Source organism: Talpa europaea, assembly GCF_964194135.1.
Source record: "Talpa europaea genome assembly, chromosome: 6".
NCBI classification, from domain to species: Eukaryota; Metazoa; Chordata; class Mammalia; order Eulipotyphla; family Talpidae; genus Talpa; species Talpa europaea.
This window is the reverse complement of record NC_140072.1, coordinates 46278243-46300406: the sequence shown is the minus strand read 5'-3', so window position 1 is coordinate 46300406 and position 22164 is coordinate 46278243. Positions and strand designations below refer to the sequence as shown.

General features: G+C 48.0%; 2 protein-coding genes across 3 annotated transcripts in view; one reads left to right on the top strand and one right to left on the bottom strand.

Annotated features, from left to right (window-relative positions):
• DNAH6 (dynein axonemal heavy chain 6) overlaps window positions 1-325 on the top strand; it is a gene marked incomplete at its 3' end in the record, with an annotated part of 180030 nt that extends 179705 nt beyond the window's left edge. Inside the window, exon 76 of the mRNA XM_084235770.1 lies at window positions 222-325. Within this exon, the coding sequence (XP_084091896.1) occupies window positions 222-325 (104 nt within the window). The remainder of the gene's footprint in view (window positions 1-221) is intronic.
• A 2409-nt stretch (window positions 326-2734) lies between these two features.
• TRABD2A (TraB domain containing 2A) overlaps window positions 2735-22164 on the bottom strand; it is a gene marked incomplete at both ends in the record, with an annotated part of 34326 nt that continues 14896 nt past the window's right edge. The window contains 5 exons of one of the 2 annotated variants that reach the window (XM_084234437.1): window positions 2735-2918; window positions 3395-3646; window positions 8610-8700; window positions 11298-11472; window positions 13425-13571. In XM_084234437.1, coding sequence (XP_084090563.1) covers window positions 2735-2918; window positions 3395-3646; window positions 8610-8700; window positions 11298-11472; window positions 13425-13571 — 849 coding nt within the window. The remainder of the gene's footprint in view (window positions 2919-3394; window positions 3647-8609; window positions 8701-11297; window positions 11473-13424; window positions 13572-22164) is intronic. The other variant, XM_084234438.1, reaches the window with a different exon arrangement.

The window sequence follows — 22164 nt, the reverse complement described above, 5'->3', positions numbered from 1 at the left end:
ATAGTTGTATAAAGTCTACGTTGGACAGATTCTAAAAGACCATTTGTTCTAACATCTTTAGAGGGATAAAACTAAACTCCATAGACTATTTGTCCCTCACTTTTAGGGGTAGAGTCAGGTCTGACAGCCAAGTGTCTTGACTTCTAGTACAGTGCTCTTTGTATCAAGGGGTTTTTCTTTAAGTAACCTGTATCCTTTCTTTCCCCCATGTACTTAACTAGGCCACTCAACCAACTTTGTGGTGACCATCCTCTTACCCTCCAAACACTCCAAGGATTACTGGATTTCCAAGGGATCAGCTTTGCTCTGCCAGCTGAATGAGTGAAAAGGCGCCACCTCAATGATGAAAAAGCAGCAGACCAGACAGTTTTCCTGATGAGGAAAACCTGCAAAACTTATATGTGAGCAAAACAATGTTACCTTTGCACTGACTTAAGAGTAGTAAGTTTAGCTTTTATTTCTCTTATAACCTAAAATAAAAATGTTTTTCTTTCTATTGGTAATTCAAGCTCTGATGTGAAAGCAGTGGGTTCTGCCCCATCTCTGAAACCTGATCCCTTCGCCCCACTTCACAGCCAGGCAGCTCCCTGCAGGAGGCAGAATCCAGCACTTCCTTGCCCGCACATACTTCCTCCCTCTTCGAACTAATATGAAAGGCCTAGAGCACTTCAGGTGCTTCCGTTTAAAAGACCAGGTTAAGGCTCAGAGGTCAAGGCTGGCCGGCTGACAGAGTGACCTCAACAAATGGTAGAGCAGGATAAGATCTTGGCCCACGGTGCCACTTCCCCTATTCCAATCCTTAAAAGAGCCTGTGCTTTCACCACAGAGTGAGCTGGTTCTGCTCCAGTGCAGGGAAATTTTTCCTTTTCAATTTAGGATGAACCTGTGTAAAAACAGGTTAAATCCCTCCCAAGTGCTCTCACAAAAGCAGAGGCTATCAGGCCAGTGCTGAGATGCAGTGGCCACTGTGGCAAACCATTTTGTGTCAGCTCTGCCAAGGAAAGTCTGTTTGCTTCCTCAGCCAGAACATGAGCCAAGAAATCCAGCTAGGCTGTGGGCCCCTGGAAAGATCACACCATCATTCCCTTTCAGAAAGTTGGAAGAACAGGTTCATTCACAGTAATCCTACCATCCCATTTCACCTCCATGTCCCATCTCACCCCCATACCTATGAAAGTTAAGAGTAGACTCAAGTTGCAGAGAAATAGGGAAAACCATTTCTTAGTCGGAGTTCTTGAAACTCTGGGTTTTTCAAACAAGAATGGGTGCTTGCTAAGCCAAGGGAGTGGCTGCAGCTGCAGAAGTCAGAGGGGGTTGACATTAGGGACCACAGCAGTTGGTCAGCCGTAAGCTGCCAGAAACTGTGCCAACCTCACTACTAACACACCCTCATGAAGCAGATGACTCGCAGTAGGGTGCAGAGCCTGGCCATTGTGCAACTTGTGTCTGCCAGAACCTGCACGTAACTGCCACCACCGAGGACCTGCCTCACATGAGTAAAAAATATGAATGCACCCTTCCACCTTCCAGATCTCACATAAGCAGATCTCGTTAGGAGAATCTCAAGCATTGCAAAACACACTGGGAAAGTTTCAGTCCTCCTACCCTTGCAACACAGGGGAGGCAGAATACAGCAAAGGTTCCTAGATCCTGAGTGCCACCACACCACTTTCAGTGAGGTCCCAAAGATCTTCCGGGCCCTGGCAATGACTGAGAATGAACCCACAAGAGAGAACAGAGCTGCAAGCCCCGTCTGTCAAGCTCACCCTAAACCAGAGTAAGAGCAAACACATCTACTTTTATGGGCCCCTTCCAAGTATTCTGGTAGGCACCCTGGCTTGGAAGCTTCCCAAAGGCCCAAGAGCACAAGAAGGAAACCCAAATCCAACTCCGATTTGTTAATTTGCCCACTAGCCTCTGGGCAATATCAGGTCCTGGTCAGCAATGATGGTGGGAGCAGGATGAGGGGGTAGCAGGTGGAGATCCGCTGGGCAGGGCTAGAAGTTCCCATTTCAGACTCAACTGGGGCAGCTGAGCTCTTACTCACTGTATAGAGATTCCACATTAAGATTTTATTTGAAAAAGACATATAAATAATAAATAACATAGGAAAGGGAAGGCGTTTGAAAACCACTTTCTTGCACAGCACCTCTGACAAAGTCTACCCATCCACCTGGCCTTGAGCACATTGCTGAGATGCATATTATACATAATAAAAGCACTTCTCAGGGCACAGGGGGCACACTACTCTCCAAACCTGGAACAAAGAGAACAGAAAAAAACATCCCATGGCCTAGTGACTCGCCTGCATCCAGAAGCAAGAGAGAGCAGGGAGAAGGGCAGCAGGAAGGAGAAAGGGTCCGGATTCACAGTGGCAGCAAGGCCTAGGGGTAAGGGCCAGGAGTGAAGCAATGGTAGAGAGCAGAGGGTGTGAACAAAGGAGTTGTTTACTTGACCTAAACATCACGTTGTAGGGAAAAGTACACCAAAAGAGAGATTTAATTATTTTCATACAATTCATTTACAATTACTTATTTTCATGCGACTCATTATATTACAAAACTGTACACTTCCCCTAAGCATTGCTACGTAACCAAAGTCACTCCTTGGAAAGAGAAGAAACAGTGGCTTTTATCCTGAATCTCTTCTGTCAAGCCCAGACCAGAGAAGAGAGCTCAGGATGGTCATCCTTCACGTCCAAGGGGTCAGGGGCTTTGCATGGCTCTTCTGGTTGTCACAGCAGGGGTGTTTCTGTCTGGAAAGCCAGCACCAGAGCCCAGAACACAGGAGTCCAGAGAGACAAACAGGCACTGCTGGCCACCATCTGGCTGTGGTGGGAATGGCCATGGCGAGGGAGCCGCAGCTCGGCGGGGATGTGCCTCTCCAGAATGGGGACCTGGAATTGAGGGACCACCGCACTAGGAGGCAAAGGAAAAGACAGGCTCAGGGCACAGCAGGAGCCACTGGATACTCTAAGGACCCCAATGCCTGCACAACTTCTTTTCATCTCCCTTCTTTATAGGCAGACACGAACCTTAGTGTGTTAACATGTTTCCTGTGTATCTAGCCCTCGTTACTCCTGCTATCCCAAAAAAACAAAAACAAAACAAATGATACAGGCACCAATGTTAGAATACTAGGCAACTCTCCCTCCCCTGGCTGTTTGGTTCTTGGTTCAGGGATTACAAATTTTAGGTGAGGGAAGGCCCAACTCCGATTTGTTAATTTGCCCACTAGCCTCTGGGCAATATCATGCCAGGTACATCCTCGCTGACCATGCAGATTACTACCTGAGCCTCTGATCTCTCCCCTATCCCGGCTCAGGTCTGGTGTGAACACCATGCAGGCAACCCTGGTCAAGACGGTAGGAGCTGAGGGGCCCAGCCCTCCTGACCTTTCCTCCAATCGGACCCACAGGTCGCTGAACTGCCTGAGCCGCTGCCTCCTGTGTGGTCGCCTCCGTTTCTTCCGGAACTTTCGTTCTGCCTCCGGCAGGTCGTCACTTCCCAGAGGGGACACATGTGGGGGCAATAGTGAGAGCACCGCAGACTCAGCTTCAGGTCCCAGCCCCACCCGGGAGGCCACTTCCGGGACAAAGATGGCGGAGGAGGAAGTAGGCTGAGAGGGCGGAGTTTTAGTCTTCTCTCTGTCAGAGGGGTGGAAGAAGGTATTTGGAGAAGGGTTACATGGCACCTTTCCTGACCCTAAGGTCCAGGACCTCACAACAGCCGATAATGTGAAAATTCAAGCTTGCTAGAGAGGGCAGGGGTCACAAAGCCATTTCAAGAATCACTCATATACCCTCACCTACATTGTCCATACCCCCTAACTCTGGGGAGGAAATACAAGGTTTGTTTTTAACTGCATTTAATTACCCCTCCCTAACAGCAGGTCACCCCTGTCTAGAAAGTCACCGAAGATTACGGCATGTGAAAGGGAGTTAAAAATGTTTAAGTGCCATTTTCTTTGAACAAGTGGAGTAGTCCTGGACCCTATTAATACCTCATATACCCTTAGAAGGGCTCTACTCAAACCTAGACTTTTTGGCTGTTGGAAGCCACCTCATCCTCCAGTGAAGAAACAGAAGTGTTCACAAGGTTGTCTCTTTTTGTTGTTTTTGGGTTTTTACCCCCACCATCATATCCCCTTGTTTCTTTCTCCTTCCCCTCCCTCTTGACTTCAGAGCCCTGGTATGTTTATTAATATCAGCTATTTTTTGTTAAGTATTTTACTATGTGTCCGCCTAAGCATTCAGTATTTGTCTTTGTCATTCTGACTTGCCTTACTACACATAATCCCCTGGAACTCCTTCCATTTTGCTTGGCTGCATTTCACCTTCCTTTGTGGATAAACAGTGTTACATTGTGTGCATACACCACCACATCTTGTTGAGCCAGTCACTTATTGATGAACACTGAAGCTGCTCTAGTATCCTGGCTATTGTAAATGGTGCTGCAGTAAGCACTGTCACAGGGCCCACTTCTAACCACCTGACCCTAGGTGTGACCATAAACCATCTTTCCCAAAAGGAAACATGTTCTTTTTTTTTTTTTTTTTTTTTTTTTTTTTAAAGAGGCATGTATTTTTATTTATTTATGATTTTTTTTTTTTATTTATTTGTTTGTTTGTTTGTTTTGTTTATACATGCACTGGGTACAGTCAGAAGCGCGGGAGGGTGAGAGAATTCACCAGAGTCAGAGCGGGGAGCAGAGCAGGCAGAAGGACCGAAGTACACTGCTGAGGGGAGCAGCGGGCGGCAGGAGAGGTCTGCGCGCCATGTGGGACCCTCCTCCGGTGGCCGGGGAGCAGCCGGGGATCGAACCGGCGCTGCAGAGGCTGCGGGCAGCTTCGCAACCCAGCGCTCAACCGATGCGCCACGGGGGAGGCCCAACATGTTCTTTTTTATCTGATGAGAAGCTCAAACTTCCTTCTAGTTGTCCCATAAGTAGAATTATAGGTTCCCCTCCACCCCTGAAAAAATAAAATTTAAAAAAGTCTCTTTCAGACAAGAAATAAACCATTAGAAGAACCACATTTCCTCCTACAAAAAGACTTATTGTTAAGGGTTTAACTGCAGGGTGTAGGAGAGAGGAAGAGAATTCTAGGCAGTAGAGGTCAATTCCACTGTCTTCTGTCATAGTGAGAGGCCTGGAGCTCCCATCTATCTAAGGAAGGGATGCTGAGGATGTGCCACGTGCCTGGCTTCCTTCCTCCAACAATGTGGCTGCAACAGATCAGCATGTTTAGATCTCAGTAACTCTGCTCTGACTCAGCCTTGATGAATTTTCCACCTGCCAGAGGCAGGCCTCAGGCCTGACCCACAACCTGGCAGAACCTAGGCGGTCAGTTCATATTTATGACCCAGTGTGAAGAAGGGAGGAGGGGAAAGAGAAAATGAAAAAGGGAAAGACCCAGGTTGGGTTTTAAAAAGCTAAAAGAAGGGAATACGTCAAATGACAAAGAAAGAAAAAGAGCCTCTACTCTGAACCTGAGGCTGATAACGCCTAAAGCAGACATAGTAAGAAGGCCTCTGAAGGACAGGATCCGCCAGATTCATCACTGTCTCCAGCGCCCCGCACAGTTCCTGGCATGTGTGGCATCATTCATTCCATGCACAAAGAAGCTCATTCCCAGAGAGGGAAAGTACACCACCTAAGGCTCTCCAAGAGTCTGGTGACCCCCCAGAGGGGCAGACCCCTGCCCAGGCCCTCTGCAATAGCAGGAACATCTGTGTCACCTCTGACCTTCATATAACCCAAGTAGGTCCTGGCATTCAGTAGGCACATCAAAAAGTCCATTGCTTTCACTTAACAAGGAACATGAACTCAAATTCAGTATGGCTGAACTATATATAGCTTCAAGCAGTAAAACCTCCCAGTAGGGTAAATCACACCTTTGGTTTTGTTTGACTAACAAAGACATAAGAAGAATTCAGTCAACTTACTCCAGTTATCCAAGGCCAGAGCTTGAGGACCAAGTTAATAGCCCTTGCAGAAAAGAGGATCATCCAAAAGAAATTAGCTTTAATCTTAGTTTTAAAATTAGTTTTAATCTTTCTCCTATTTCACAGCAGAAAGATGCCCTGAGGAGTCAAAAAACCCACTGTACAGTTGAGGTAACTGAGACCAAGAAAACAATCTGATTTCCCAACAAGGATTCAATGCTATTTTCTTTTTTTTTTAAAGATTTATTTATTTATGCATACAAGAGCTGGGGTACAGGCCAGAGATGCAGGGGGTTGAGAGGATTCCCCAGAGACAGAGTGGGAAACAGAACAGGCAGACTGACTGAAACACACTGCTGAGCAGCGGGCAAGACAGGAGAGGTCTGCTGCACCATGTGGTTGCTCCCTGGCAGGGGATCAAACTCATGCTGCAAAGGTTGCAGATTGTTTCATAGTGTGGTGCTTAACACTTGCGCCACCAGGGAGGCCCCAATGCTATTTTTAAATAATATTTATTGGTGAGTTTTTTTTCTGTTTTAAAGTTAAGCCATTCTCACCACAGAAAATATAGAGTGTACAGATAAGAGTCACCACAGTGACTCCAGGGAGACCTCTCAGGAGCAGTTGTCCACATGAGATCAGACAGAGGCTGAATGGTTGTAACATGGCAGGAGTGGCTGCTTCTCTGTCAGGAACAGAGAATTCCAGCTGCTGAACACACCCACAGCTGCTGGACTAGCCACCCATCACCGTGCATACCCCCTCTCCGATTCAGAGTCCACATTACCACATTTAGCTCCACTAGAATTCCCAACCTTTAGCTAAACCTCTAGTTATTCATAAAGGCTAAGTTCACGGTCATTTGGCCACAATAAAGGATTCTCTCTTTGTACTGAGAGTCTGATTGTCCCTTGCCTGCATTTCACAGTCTACTCCATGGAAGTGTGCAAGAAAGAAACACCTGGTTGACATGGCCTCACTCCTGGGCATACGCCCACAAGAGGACATGTCATATCCCAGAAAGAGGCCAGGCTCCGAGGCTTGAATAGAATAATTAGCCCCTCTGAGCCTCTGTTGCTTCTGTAAAGTTGGCCAAGCTCATGTGGTTGCTGTAGAATTAGAACCCCATGCACCATGCTTCACAGAAGGCTGAACGCACAGAAGGTGGTCAATTCACACACATCGTGATACACTGAAATGTAGGGTATGAAGAGGGGGGGGGTGAGTTAAGGACAAGCCCAGGGACTCTCCAAGATATGCCACTGAGAGGGAGTCTGGGATGGAAACTGGACTGCCAGGGAGGAACTTCTGGAGTAAGGGGACCAGGAAAGGACTTGGCTTGAGACAACATAAGGCGAAGATGGGTTTTTGAGGAGAAAGGGCAGCTGGGCAAAGGCAGACAGGACAGTTGGAGCCCCACTCTATCCCCTCAGCAGGGAGATAGCATCATCCTGGAATATTCTCACCAAGTTAAGCTCTGCCAGGAGGGGGCGCAGATGACCACAGTCTGGAGGAAATGGGCAAGAGGAGAATGGAGGGTGCATTATGGGCTAAAATGTGTCCCCCAAAATTCATATGCTGAAACACTAACCCTCAGCTTCTCACCATGTGACTGTATTTACAGACAGGCATCTAAAGAAGTGATTAAGTTAAAGCAAGGCTGTCAGCGTGGGCCCAAATCCAATGTGACTGGTGTCCCTGGAAGGAGAGTAAAGCTGGAAACAGCCCAGGGATTTGCACACAACAAGGAAAGCTCACGTGGGGACAGAGTAAAGGCAGCAAGCCAGGGAGACGCCTCAGGAGGGACTCACTTACTACACTGGGAGAGCAAATTTGCACATTTCCGCTGTGTGAGTGGGTATTTTGTTATGGCAGCCTGAGCAAACTGGTACAGAGGGGAGCAAGGGACAGTTTGTTCCGGCTAGGACTGAAGGAGGTGGAAACCTAGTAGGGAGGCCAGGGTGAGGTTCATAGCTGAGGAGAGGGGGCTCGGCCTCCTGCTTCACAGATGGCCCACAGGGCCAGAGGGGGCCCATATAAAAACACAAAGCAGGATGGAAGCTAGACTTTTGGTGATGAGTATAATGCAGCATGTACAAATATTATATAGACGTTTATATACCTGAAACCTGTATGCTTATTAATGTCCTTGGATTAAAAAAAAAAAACAAAACACCATACCTAGAGACAGAGGAAACAGAGACCCAAGATCCAAGATGGATCTAACAGGCTGTCCCTGTACCTCCAGCCTCTCTGACCTTATGTGGTGCCCGATTCTACCATCTGCCGCCCTAAAATTTCCAAAATGCCTGTGACGAAAGGTACCAAACATGAAGCCTACACACTCCTCCTGGAGCCCCCAGGGCCATGGATCAGCGTTCCCTTCACCTTCTTTTCTGCCCCAAGCAACTGCTGAGGACAATGCCCTCTATGCCCAAAGTGCCCAGCCAGCCAGGCCTGCCAGACACAGCTCAGTCACAGCCGGTTGTCTGTGAGCCCGGGACCAAGCAGCCATTAGTGGCATGTTTCCCAGCCCGGGGGGCATGGCCATGTGAAGTCCTCTGGAGCCTCTCAGGATACAGCCCACCCTGGATCTCAGGCAGCCCGGGAGGGTTTTGGCTTCCCTGGCCGCTCCCCAACCAGGATAGAAGCACAGGAAGGTTACTTGTTGATAGGTCGTCCAGCAGGGGCGTGTTCTACCTCATAGCCTTCGCGCCGTAAAACATCAAGCACCGTATTGTTGCCCATGAAATGACCTGTGGGACCAAAAGGGATCAGATTTGAGGAGATGTGAATGAACCTATGCCCCCAAACAATTTTTTTTTAAATCACACTGTGTAAAACAATATTACTTTAATAAAATCATTTGTTTAAAAGGCCAGAAATGTGACCATTCTCATGACCCCACATTCCCAAATACACATGGCACAAGGAAATAACTCCGCCAACCCTTTGTCCAGCCACAGTCAGCAGTTAGGCCTCCCAGCAGCCCTGCCAGATGGGTGGGGCAGGATACCCAGCATTTCAGAGATAAGGAGGCAGGATCAGAACAGCCCAGGAGCCCCCTGGAGTCACACAGGTAAGAGGAGAGCAAACTCCAGCCTCTTGCCTCTGAAAACAGAGCCAACACCCCTAGAAATTCTCATCTATATAAACTACCACTTCTGAGACCCTACGTGGAATTATAAATGCATAATAAAAACCTCAATTTAGCAGTAAACCTCAATCTGAACTTCTTTCACTTTTTTTCTTTCTAATGAAAAGCAGCAAGGATCAACCAGATACTCTTACACCGGTATCTTAAAATAAATATTTTAAAGGTCAAGGGCAGATCCTGGGATTCAGTCCAGCCCCTACTACATCTCTCAATGTCAGGTTTTGATGTTCAAAATTGACAGCTGTTCTCTAGATCTCTAAAGAAGGAAGTAGGGATTGTGCCCAGACACTTTAGTTGGCAAAATAGGAAGCAAACAAGGCATGAGGCTAAGATTTGAGACAAAAGCATTAAGCAAAAGAGTCACCAAAAAAATTCACTTATGAAAGTTTTCCCACCCCCATATCCTGGGCATTCTAGTTTATCAGCTTCACCCAACAGCCCACCCATGCGTCTCTGGGGCCACAATGTCCTTTCTGTGACTGGTTATGCCACTTTAATGCCCCAGCTGGCTGATCAAGTGGAATAATTCCAGCCTCTGGTGCAGCAGCATGTTAGAGGTTTCTTTCTCATCTCTGCTTTAAAATAGAAGTAAAATAGATTCAGGACCTCAAACACCAAGAAACGGCAGAGCAGAATCTTAACCAAGGCACTCTGGTTCGAGTCTACACACTTTTGACAACTGAACACTCACCAGCCAGAGAGTGGGGAAGCAACCTGAGGGTCATCCAAATTGCAGCCAAGGTGGACCCCCAGTCAGGATCATTCCTTTCCCTGACACCTCAGCTTTAAGGGGTCAGCGGGAAGCAGCTTTGGGCGTCTGAGCAGACAAAGGTGGTGTTTGTGGCAGACAACAATACTAAACTCTACTATATTCTTGGGTCCCACTGTTTTGTGACCCCAAAACTATTGAGGGGCAACTAACTCAGCTGAAAGGGACTCTGTGAGGGCCAGCTCAGTCCCGGTGCAGAAGGGCAGCAAACTGGTGTACAAGTTACACATGGAGCGCCTCCCCGGTGGTGCAGCAGTTGAGCGCTGGGCTGCGAAGCTGCCCGCAACCTCTGCAGTGCCGATTCGATCCCCAGCTGAGGGGCGAGGGTCCCACGTGGCATGCAGACCTCGCCTGCCACCCGCTGCTCCCCTCAGCAGTGTACTTCGTCAGTCTGCCTGCTCTGCCTTCCCCTCTGGCTCTGGTGAATTCTCTCACCCTCCTGGGCTTCTGACTGTACCCAGTGCTTGTATAAATAAATAAATAAATCTTTAGAGAAAAAAAAAGTTACACATGGAAATAATTTCCCCAGTGTTTACTGTTAAAAGCTACCAATAGCTGATGTATCAGCTTCAGAACTTACACCTCTGAGGCTCATAGTCAGACAGACAAATTTTAGTGGAAATGAAAAATTGAAAGTTTATCTTTTTGATTGCTGAGTAATATTCCATGGTGTATATGTACCACATCTTCTTGATCCAGTCATCTATTTTTGGGCATTTGGGTTGTTTTCATAGCTTAACTATTGTAAACAGTGCTGCTATAAACATAGGGATGAGATGCACTTTTGAATTAAGGATTCTGTGTCCTTTGGGTAAATACCATGGATGGAGCTGGAAGGGATCATGCTCAGCGAAATAAGCCAGAAAGAAAAAGAAAAATACCGGATGGTCTCACTCATAGCAGGAATTTAGAAAACCTAATAAGGGGCCAGGAAAAAGACTAATTATAATAAAGTAAAAATCAAAAATCAACAGGCAACTATAACCCAGAGACACACTGGGGGAGGGGGGGAGAGGAGGGAGTAGGGTCAAAACAAGGGGGGTGGGAATTGTATGGGGAATATAACCAAGATGAAAATGTATACATTGTACAAAAATGAAAAATGATGTAAAAAATATATAAAATAAAATAAATTGAAAGTTGCCAGAAAGAAGTCAGGATGAAGGGCTGTGTTGAAAGTAGAGAGAAATGTCTTCCCAGCATGGAGTCCATCCTGAGCCCCTGGTGGAGAGAGAGCTGTGCTGATGCCACCCTCGCCGGCCTGTCCAACAGTTTCAACCACGATGGACACTGGGCACCAGCTGGAGTCACTTTGCAACTGAATTAAGTTGAACTCATTGCATCTCCTCCCAGGGGCCCACCTGAGCATGCCCTTAGCTGATTAGGGTCTAAGCCCAGGGCCTAATGACAGGTAACCCAAAGCTCACCAGCTCCAAAGGCAAAGAAAAAGCCTTTGTCAGGGAACTCCTCCAGAAGCGCCTTCACCCGCTTCCCCATCCGCTCGTTGCGCTTGTAGATGAGCTCCTGCCTGAAGTAGCTGTCGATTTCCTGCGCAGTGATGCGCTCCTGGGGTGGTAGCGTGGCGTTAATAAAATTGGGAACCTCCGCCAGAATAAAGAAGGAAAAAATTAAGAGCAACAGAGTCATTAACGAAGTTGCTTAATGTAAGCGGCAAATCACCCGGCTGAAAGGGCGGAGATGTGGTCAAGAGGAGGCATGAAATGCCCTTCCTGGGGACTCCTGCACCGCTTTTCAACTTTGTCATTCTCTGTAACCCAAGTTAAAAAAAAAAAATAGAAAAGTGCACTGAAGGGCCTCCCTGGTGGCGCAAGGGGTTAAAGCACTGCACTATGAAGCAATCCGCAGCCTCTGCAGCACCAGTTCGATCCCTGGCCGGCCAGGGAGCAACCCACATGGCGCAGCAGACCTCTCCTGACTCGCCCGCTGCTCCCCTTAGCAGTGGATTTCAGTCAGTCTGCCTGTTCTGTTCCCCACTCTCTCTCACCCTCCCACACATCTGGTCTGTACCCTGGTTCTTGTATAAATAAATAAATCTTTAAAAAAAAAATAAATCATGGCTATGTAAGCTCCTCCTGTTCATTACTGAAATCTCTTCTCTAGCAGAGCACTCCCTTCGAGCCTGCCCTCCACGTGGGCAGCCTCCCACTGCTGCCTGCTCCACCTTCTAACACCAAACATGACCTAGACCTGCACCATGGGTCCTGGCCAGCCTAGCCCAACCCACAATGGCGGGCACATTCTCTGATGCCCCACTTCACCTACAGGGGCACTGTGAGCAAGAGGCCTGGAGGAGTCACAGGAAAGAAATGCACCAAATACCTGCCCCTGAACTGCTCCATCAGCCTTTCCACTTACAAATATCACCTCAAGTCCTCCACCCACTGCTTCAAAAGTTAATTTCCCAATCAATCTTGATCTTTCTCCCCACTTTGCCCTCTCCCATCCAGAGCACACATAGAAACGTCAGCGCCACCAGCTCTACTGTTCTTCTTTGATGTATTTCTTGCTTTCCCTTTCCTCCTGCTTGCTTTACCTTGGCTTTGCTTCCTCCCATTCTAGACTCTCTACAACTCATTCTCTCTTTGCACACTGGTGGGGCAATGCTGAATTTCTCTCCCCATTGTGGCCCCTCCTTTTTCACCTCTTCCATTCACTCACATTTTCTTTTGGCAATGATCCCAGGGTATAACATACCTGGATGGCATCACTCACACCTCCCAGCTACATTCTCCCCAGGGCCTTCCTGCATGAGGGCCCTGGTTCTGGTGGGTGCAGACAACACACTCCCTCACTCAGAAGCTGAGCTGCCACTTGCCACTTCCATGTGATCTTAGTGGGTAAGGGAAGGAAGTTGGATGCCCCATGGGAAGCTTATCGATAAAAGCATAACAATTATCCCTCCCACTGCCCTCCTGTAGGCAGCCTCCTGGGTCTCTGACCCCAGACCAGCCACACCCTCCCCATGATGGCCCACAGGTCACACCTGTCCCATGTGTACACTCACCCCACCAGTGAGGCCACACTTGCAATGCTCAGGATGGAACCCATGTCTACAAGTGCTGGCAGCCTTCCCAGTTCCCTGTGCACCACCCCAGCAGAAGAACCACGAGCACTTCCAGTTGCACCAGGCTCACACGTTCCTAGAAGCCACTGAAAGCTGCAGTCAAAGTTTTGCTCCATCACTTCTCAAAAGTGTTACCTAAGTCAGCCGGGACACTTGCAGACTTGAATTCCTTGTCCCCCTGAAGGCAGACTCGTGCTGCCTACATGGGGAGGATCTGCTGAGCCCCTTGAAGCTTCACCTTTTTGCCATCTTGGAATTGACTCTTATCAATGCCCTGCTCCGCTCTTAAATTTCATAAAGACTTTGTTAACTGTAACATCTCACTCAACATCTAAATCTGTCCGATTTTATTTTTAGAGGCTTCCTGACTTTGTTCTTTGGTACACAGGAGGTCCAGGTGTCAGCAGGTAATGTCTTTATTCTCGTATTTAAATGCAGGGTGTGCCAGGCAGAGGACAAGGGCGCTTACCTGGGAGCTGTCATGGCTGAAGATGACGGAGCTGAGGTCCCCACAGTTGTAGTGCTTGATGAGATCCTCTGTCGTGTAGGGGATCTGAAGACTGCCTGCTCGCAGGCTCTCCTGCTGCAGGAGGGTCTGATTCAAAGCAAAGATAACCTGAAAGAGAGGGAAGAAAACATTGGTCCCTTTCAAGTTCACTGCCACAGCTGTCATCAGCTGCTTTCTATTGTCCCTGTTTGGTGATAGCTTCATCTCTGTGACCTTTATGGAAGGACACGGACACTGCTGCTAGCACAGGGAACACAAATTTCTAGACAGTGCCCAAAGAAATGGGGGACAGTACTGCCCAAATCAGGCCCCAATGGATCACACCAGGGGGAAAGTCTTAAGGGGGAAACCAACAACCTGGAAGTCTTCCACCAGAAGACCAAGGGGTGAGGAGACCAAAAGCCCTGGCTTGCGAGGATCAGCCGAAGCTGCGAGGAAGGGTGGGGAGGTCAGGAGGGCACAGACGCACACCACAGGCTCCAGTTCCCTGAGGGGCTGGACAGGAGCCTCCACAGGCACGAGTCTTCTCTAACCATCCATGGCATGGACTCATGGGGTCCACGGGATGTTACTGGAGGTGACTGTGGAAAGTGGGGGGACAGAGAGCTGAACAAAATCAAACAGCTCTTATCATGACGGAAATCCCAGGGTATTGATACACTGATGTGTGCTGTGGTTCTTCCCAACTGGGAAGATGGTTACCAAGTTTCCCAAACTGGTTTAAGGTGCACACATTGCTAGGGGGAAAGGATGTCCTGAGCTAGTTCCATACAGGTGCTGTGGACTCCACCCCGACTCCAGACCAAAGCCATCAGGACACTGGAAATGACAAATCCCATCATCACCAAAGGGAGGGTTGCTGGGACCTGGGGGTGGAGTTAAGCAGCCAGGTTTGGTGTAAAACCAGACATGTGGGCCTTGGGTGTCTCTCTTGTCCTCACAGCTCTTGGCTGTTCCCTGGCTCTCAGCGTGACATTGGGATTCCAGGTCAGCGGAACGTGTAGGACGCATTTAAGACTTTATCTCCCTCTTTTGTCCCTGAGATGTACATTTCCACATTCCCCTTTCCTTGTAAATAAACCTCTTATTAACCTTTTGTGTGTGCCTGCAGTGGAGTATTAATAAGTCCCTTTAAAGCACGCGGGTGAGGACCCACAGCCAGGCAACCCGTTTTATATCGAGGTTGCCTTGTAAGAACACAAGGAAGGGTTCACTGGACCATCTTTTGGAAAAATCCAGACTCAAGGAATTTTATAAAAACCCTCTGGCACTGGACAGATGGGGGAGGGAAAGGTTCTGGTAGCCACACCCAGCTAACCTCACAGCGCTTGGACTCCTGAGCCATTTTCTTTCACTCATCTGGCCTGGGTATGGAGGTGGATATAGCACCTTGCGGCTGCCCTTCCACAGTGTCCCCATAATCAGCACACAGGACACTGCTGGCCAGGTACAAGTTAGCCCAGCCCTCCAGGCGGCAGGAGCAAAGAGCTGCCTAAGTTTGGCAAATATGTACTATGTGCTGGCCGTTTTACAAAGGTTCTGTTATTCATTTCTCACTGTAATCCCATGTTTGTTTCATCAGACCCATTTTACACATAAGAAAACAGACTCAGAAAGGTTCAGTCCTCCCCAAGGTCACAGTGCTAGGAAATAGGGGAACCCCAGGATTCAAACCCAGATCCCAAGTCTCCAAGTTAATGCTCTTTCCACTGGGAGGATGAATAGAACAGTGGACTAGGCACAAGGCTGGCCTTAACCTCCCCGAGGTGTGTAATGTCTTCCTCATAAGGCAAGGCCTGACTGCTCAGAGCCTGTGCACCTTTCAGACAACGAGAGGAGTACACCTACTTCTCCTGAATGTTCTCGGTGGGTTATAACGTGCCACTCAGGTAGGAAATTCAAAGACAGTTTCAAATTCACCCTCCATGTCTGTTAACAAATTCCCCTAACCCTAAGCCAGAGATCACTGCATTGGGTCAACTTCACCTGGTTGAGGATGGGGGTCTGGGGGACAGGAATCCACAAAACCATCATCTTATTTCAGACCTTTTGCTTCTGCTAGGTGTACCAGAGGCGCCAAATCATTGTGTTTCCCTCTCTCAATCCCCTATCCAAACCACAGTCCTTGAGGGGACACAGGATAAGATCCTGCCTGCCTCTCCTTCCCTCAGCCAGGCCAACTACATCTGAGAAAACACTGGATTCGATGATTCAGTCCAGTGTTGACTGACTGAACCATCAGGGTTCCATTAAAAGACTTTATCGAGGGCCTCCCCGGTGGTGCAGCAGGTTGAGTGCCGCACAATGAAGCTGTCCGCAGCCTCTGTGGCACGGGTTCGATTCCTGGCCAGCCAGGAGGATTCCCACATGGCGTGGCAGACCTCTCCTGCCTCGCTCGCTGCTCCCCTCAGCAGTGTCTTCGGTCTGTCTGACTGTTCTGCTCCCTGCTCTGGCTCTGGTGAATCCTCTCACCCTCCCGCGCCTCTGACTAAACCCAGTTCTTGTATAAATAAACAAATCTTAAAAAAAAAAAAAAAAGACTTTATCGACCCCACAGAATAAACCCCAAATCATCCACAAGCAGAAAATACTCATCTCTCAACCAAAACAAATTGCATTGTTTCAAGCCTCTTAAATTTGCATTGGTTGAGATTTCAAGAGGGATAAGAGACAGCAAGGAAGGAAGAAGCACTAGAAATTATTACAATTGTGATGAAATTCCAAATAGCATGGAGTTTCTGGCAGTGTGATAACTTACAGGGACTCCTTATCCCAATCGAAAACAGTAGGAGAAGCAGATTTCTGCTTCATATTAGCGCTCGCCTTAGGTATTATTTATTGTATTTTTTAAAAGTATTAATGTAATTATCAGTCCACCCAAAGCCATGTCTTGTTAGCTAAATAGGGACACTCTGTCCTCCCAATGACACATACTCACCCCATCTGCACTGTCTTCTGAAAAGTGGTGTTCACTGGAAAAAGTGACAAGCTTATTACCAAAAAGTTTACTTCAGTGTTCAAATTTCACCCTTCCTGCACCCCTACTCCAGGCTCCTCCCCATGTCTCCTGTTCCCCTCTCTTCTTGTCTCCCCACAACCCCTCTTCTCTCTCCCTTTCTTTCTGGGCTGTGGAAAGAATCGATTAAGCTCCCTGTCCAGCATTTGCAGCAGGCCTCTTTCTCTTTCCTGGGACTTCTTCAGCTGCGGGGAGACCCAGGTCCCTGTGGGGGCATTGTCGCGGGAGCCCATGGGCTGAAGGGGCAGGCGACAGGGTTCGAGTCCAGCAGATGCCTTTTTTGTCAAAGACAAAGGCCCCCCATCGAGCCTCTCCACTTTCCAGCACTTTCATCCCCCTCAGATCAAAGGGCTGCTCTGCATATGAAAGGCTCCGCCCATTATTCGGCTCACATTAGCCCCGCACCACCCCACCAGCCTCCCAGCTCCCGGAACAAAGGGCCTCGCATCTGTTAAGGCGCAGCCCTCACCTTCTGGAGCATTGGGCTGTTGCGTCTTCTTTTTTCTTAGTTCACTTTTGAGAGCCTTTCAGTTCCTTAAAGTGTAGCTGGGGAGCAGTAGAGGACAGTCTCTCTTGTCTTCAGACCATTCTCCCAGATAATTTTTTGAGACACCTTGATGATTTCTAGCCCTTGCCTCTCCCGCCTCACCTACTATCTAAACAGTGGGAAGTCCTCCTCAAGCTCCTGTATTTCCTCCCTCCCTCCCTCTTTACCTGAAAAGAGGCTATTCTCTTGGAAAAGTAAGATAGTGATGAAAGTCCTATTCCTGTTTTTGTCCTGTTTTTGTCATGTTAACAGAAGCTACCAGATTGAGGAACTGAAGCTCCCACACTTCTTTGGACTCTGTTTGAGGTCTGCTTTTCAGGGGAAAAACTACTTCTCAAAACTTAGATGTTAGCTCTTCTCAGCAAAAGGACTCAAGTAGGACGACCACAGAAATGATTTGCAGTGACATTCCAATGTCATTTTGTAAATGATGGTTCTGGAGAACCGGGAAAGCTTCTGGAATATCTCCTCTTCCCTCTTTTCTCTTCTCTACCTGAACCCTACTAAAACCCTCCAAGCCTCCTCCAGCCCTTCTTCTGTCCTTGGTTAGGTCTCCCAGTTACCCTCTCTCCTTCCTACCCATCAGCATCCTGCCCTAATTCCAGATGGCTTGTCCAGCACATGCACTCTGGGACCCAACGGCCTGGACAGGCCAACCAGACCCCAGTGGCTGGACATGGCTTGTTTCCACTTGCTTTATAGCATCAGTCACACTAATTAATAACAACCCACATACACCTTTGTCACTTGCTCAATCGTTTTGTGAGATAAAGTCATAGAAGTTGGAACTTTGGATCCATTTGATATGTAGTATGTACACCCTGCAAAAAGACTGTAGATATGATTTTAAATGAATAATAACCAAACTGGGGGAAAATCAGCCAACGAGATGACACAGTTTTCTATTTGGACATGTTTAACCAGTGGCACTTCTCCTATCTCTCTCCATTTTGGCTCCACCTTAAATCCTCTAATGTCACTTCCAATACTCTAATGTCCTCTTATTTAAATAAGCATCCGGCTAAACTTCCCATTTTATTCTATAACTTCTGACACCTAACTTGTGGCCACATTCTTTAAAAACCACTTTGTTATGAGAGAATTAGCCACATGTAAGTGCCAATGAGACATCTTTGAAATGATGCCAAAATCTCCCTGCCCCCTAACTCTTTGTGACTTTATCCTAGGTCCCTATTATGAGTTGATCTGTGGTCCCTCCCTCCACAAAAAAAAAAAATGAACTTGTTAAAGTCCTAAACCCCAGTATCTCTGAATGTGACTATAGTTAGAGCAGGATCTTTAAAGGGACAATTAAGTTAAAATGAAGTCATTAGAATGGCCCCTAGTCCAATATGACTGATGTCAATAAGAGAAGATGAGATTTGGACACAAGCAGGCACCAAGGAAAGACCATACGAAGACACAGAGAGAAGTCAGACCAGCCTCAACAAACACCTGCCAACACCTTGACTTTGCACTTCCAGACCCTAGAATTGTGAGAAAATTCATTTCAGTTGTTGAAGTCACCCAGTCAGTGGTGGTGTAATGGCAGCCCTAGCAAACAAATGCAGCCCCTTATGTCCACTGAAGGCACTTTACAGTAGTTTCCACTTCATCCCCTAGAGAATAGACTAGAAAACTCAGAGGAAAACTCCAGTTTTATGCCAGCAGACTCAGACTCGCTTTACTGAGCCTCACTTATGCTGATTTTCTTCTCTCTCTCATTGTTTCTCTTCTCCCTGAGAAGCCAGCCACAGCACAGCGCCTGCTACAATCCCACTCATGTGAGACCTCGCACACCACTGTCCCGCCTTGAACACAGGCTCAGCAGGAGCCCAGGTCCTCACCCGGGCTGGCGTTCTGGGAGACGGGGCTGGGACCCACCTTTCATGGCTTCACAGCCCTTGCTGAAGCTGGCATCTGAGTCTCTTCACTCCGTCTGAAGACCTGAATGACTGAACAGAAAGGGAAGGGCCTTGTGGAAGAACATGGGATGGGCGGGTGACACAAAATGTATCAGGAGGAGCAAAGGAAAAAATGACAGAATAACAACATGAAGAATGCCACCGACATCCTCCTCCAGAACCCAGTGCAGCGCCCTGCTCCAGCCCTGGGCCATGGGGCACCTCACCAGTTCAGACCTTAACTGGGTCCTTGGAGGGAGATAGCTGGCCGAGCCTCACCATCTCCTGCCCCTTCCCCTCCCCTCTTCTCCTCCAAGCTAGGTAGGTAGTCTTGGCTTCCTCCTCTGCTGCTGTGGAAGTGGACACTTGGGAGAAGAGCTCATATCCCACCTGCCCTCCTAAAGGGACACCTGGGGGGTTACTCACAGTGCCAGGGGCATAATGGGCAGACCCAACCAGGAAGAGCTGGCTGTTCCCAGCCTTGTTCACCAGATAAGAAGCAGGGCCATAGGGCAGAAATGAGCAGCAGATGTTTCCTTTATGACCCCAAAAGTGCCCGAGCAGGGTCAGATCCAGCTGAGGTCAGAACACCAGCAGCATGGATGGTATCCACATACGTGGATTAACTTTTTAAAAAAAGGTTAAAAGCTACCTTTAAAAAAATAAATTCAATTTGGACTTTACAAGGGCAGCCCAGACCCAGGGAAGACAGGATCAACACTTGTTTTTTCTTTGAATCCCTAAAATAAGAAACAGAGTGCCTGGCGCATGCTGAGTGCTTAAGAAATGTGCCCCAGATAAACACTCACAACAAAGGACAGACAACTCAAGTCCGGAGCAGGCCTAATTCCCTTGGGGAAGCACAGGGTAACATCTGCAGCACCTGAACATCACAGCCAGCCCTAGGTCCACAGTCAATTCAACTTTCCATTTCTGGTCAAATGTAAGAAATTAAAGGATGGCCAAGGGGAAGAAAGGCTGTGGAAGGCCCCTGGGAATGCTAAAGATTGTGTTTTGTCTCCCTATCTATGCAGATAGTGCCATGCATCAAGTCTCTGCTGCCATTCCGTGAGAAAACAGGGGCAACATTAATTCAAGGAATATATGTCACAGGTCCCTAGGGCTTTTGCAAGTTTCTGCAGCACTTGACCCTGCTGTGCCAAGAACATAAAAATATTAGATAACATTGTTGGGAAAGAATGTGAAAAAAAAAACAAAAGAATGGTAAGAGCAAAAAAGACTGAACTTTTGTGAATTGTAAGATGCCAGTTTAGAAAAGCTGTATTCAACTTTTAAAATAATCAGCACACTTCCATGTGCAGTCCCCATTTTAGCCAAGGCACCTACAAGTTCAAGGATCTCCCATTGGTCTTTCCAAGCTCTCCCCATGGAAATCTGACTTGCATGAGTCCTGACCATCTGACGCATTCTGCAGTAGCCCAGCCATTACCCAACTACCAGGGGTGAACCTCTCCCACATTCCAGAGCCTGAGCAAAAGGCACCGCATGGGGAAGAGCTCCCAGCAGAAGGGACAGCATGTGCCCAGTCACAGCCCACCTGCCTGGAAGAAGTCACAGGCAGTTGCAGATACTGCCCCACACATCCACAAATCGGTCCACCATTTCACAGAGTTCATACTTTTCCCCCTAGGTCTTTATTCTATACCAAAACTATCAAGAAAAAACAAAACTACCAAGATCTCCGTCTTCGGATGCATCCCACTTCAATTATGGAAAATACAGAAAAGTCACCCATCAGCAGCGTGGAGATCTCTTGCTCTTCATGACTTTATGATGAGAGAGTGAGAACTCCCTCAGCAAATCAGGTTGGTAAACCTGGGAGATGGCAATGCTCAGAAGCAGAGCTAAGCTAGAAAAACACCCAGGCCAGCCCTGCACGTTCTCACTGTCACCCCAGGCTGTCTACCAAGATTATGCCAACATGAAACCATCCCCCGTGGCCTCTGCTTGCTCCACTCCCCCGCCCCACCCACACTCCTGCCATGGGCTGTGGAAACACAGACCTACAAACCAAGTGAGAATATATGGAGGTACCTACAAAGTACGGAAGAAGGCACTGGTCTCCTTCTTCTGGGCCTGGCAGGTCTAGCCCTCCTGGAGGATATGACCCTCCCTCTTCAAGAGGCTTTCTCAGGTCACCCAGCATCTCCTTCCACCACTCTTCCACCACTTCCCAGCAGCCAGGGCAGAGACATGTGGCATCATCCAAGGAATTTGCCCTGCCTCCCCAGTCCAACCACATGTTCCTGGGGGCCTGGGCTGCCTACAGTACCCAGCCCTGCCTGGGCCTTTACACTGCCTTGCCTGGGCCTTCCTAGTGTCCCCTCCTAGCACGAGGCATTAATTCTAGCAGGTGACTGACCCAACTAAAGAGAAGTTGCTCCAAAATAAAAAGATTCTGTCTTCCTCTAACACCTCAAAACCATAACTCAAAAAATGCATTTTTTGCATAAGACCAGGAAGTGTATCCACCAAACCATTGTTGGAAATTTCACTTTGTGATAAAAACAAAAAGGAAGGGAGGGGCTTCAGCTGAGAGAGTGAGTTGTTGAGTCCTAGGAGGAAAGAGGGCAAGCACCGGTTGTGACATCTGTGCTGGAAAGCAGTGTACGAGTGACAGCCCGGCAGGCAAACATGAAACATGTGAGTGCCACCTATTGGCAAGAGTAAACAATAACAAAGAAATCATTCTTTGCACAACAGCAATCCAGATCACAGGATCACTTAAGTATCATCTAAAGAACACTTCTGGGTTAGCAAAGGAGTTGTACATCCTACTAAACGCCTCGAGGGATCATGAAAGCCCAAAGCTGCAGGCTTTGCATATAGAAGTTAGAGAACAATCCCATACCTGCTGGCTACATTCATATTAGCTTTCAGATCCTGTGGATCAGACCCCAAACCTAGACATCCCCCCGTCCCAAAGGACAGACTCCAATGCTGGGGACACCAGGATGTCTCCAATTCCCGCTCCACACCACCCTGACATCCTATCCAGACCGAGAACCCTGTGGTTAAACAGAAGCATTCCATTCAGCCCTTGAGGGGAAGTTGACCATGCTCCATGCCTGGAGCCTGGTGTTGTATGACATGGAAATGGGGTTTAGGAAGATCATTTCTACAGGAACCCCAGATCATTAATGGGAACCCACATGTATAGATGGGAAGGAAGTAAAGAAAATAGCAGGGAAGCCCTGCATCACTGAGCCTCTA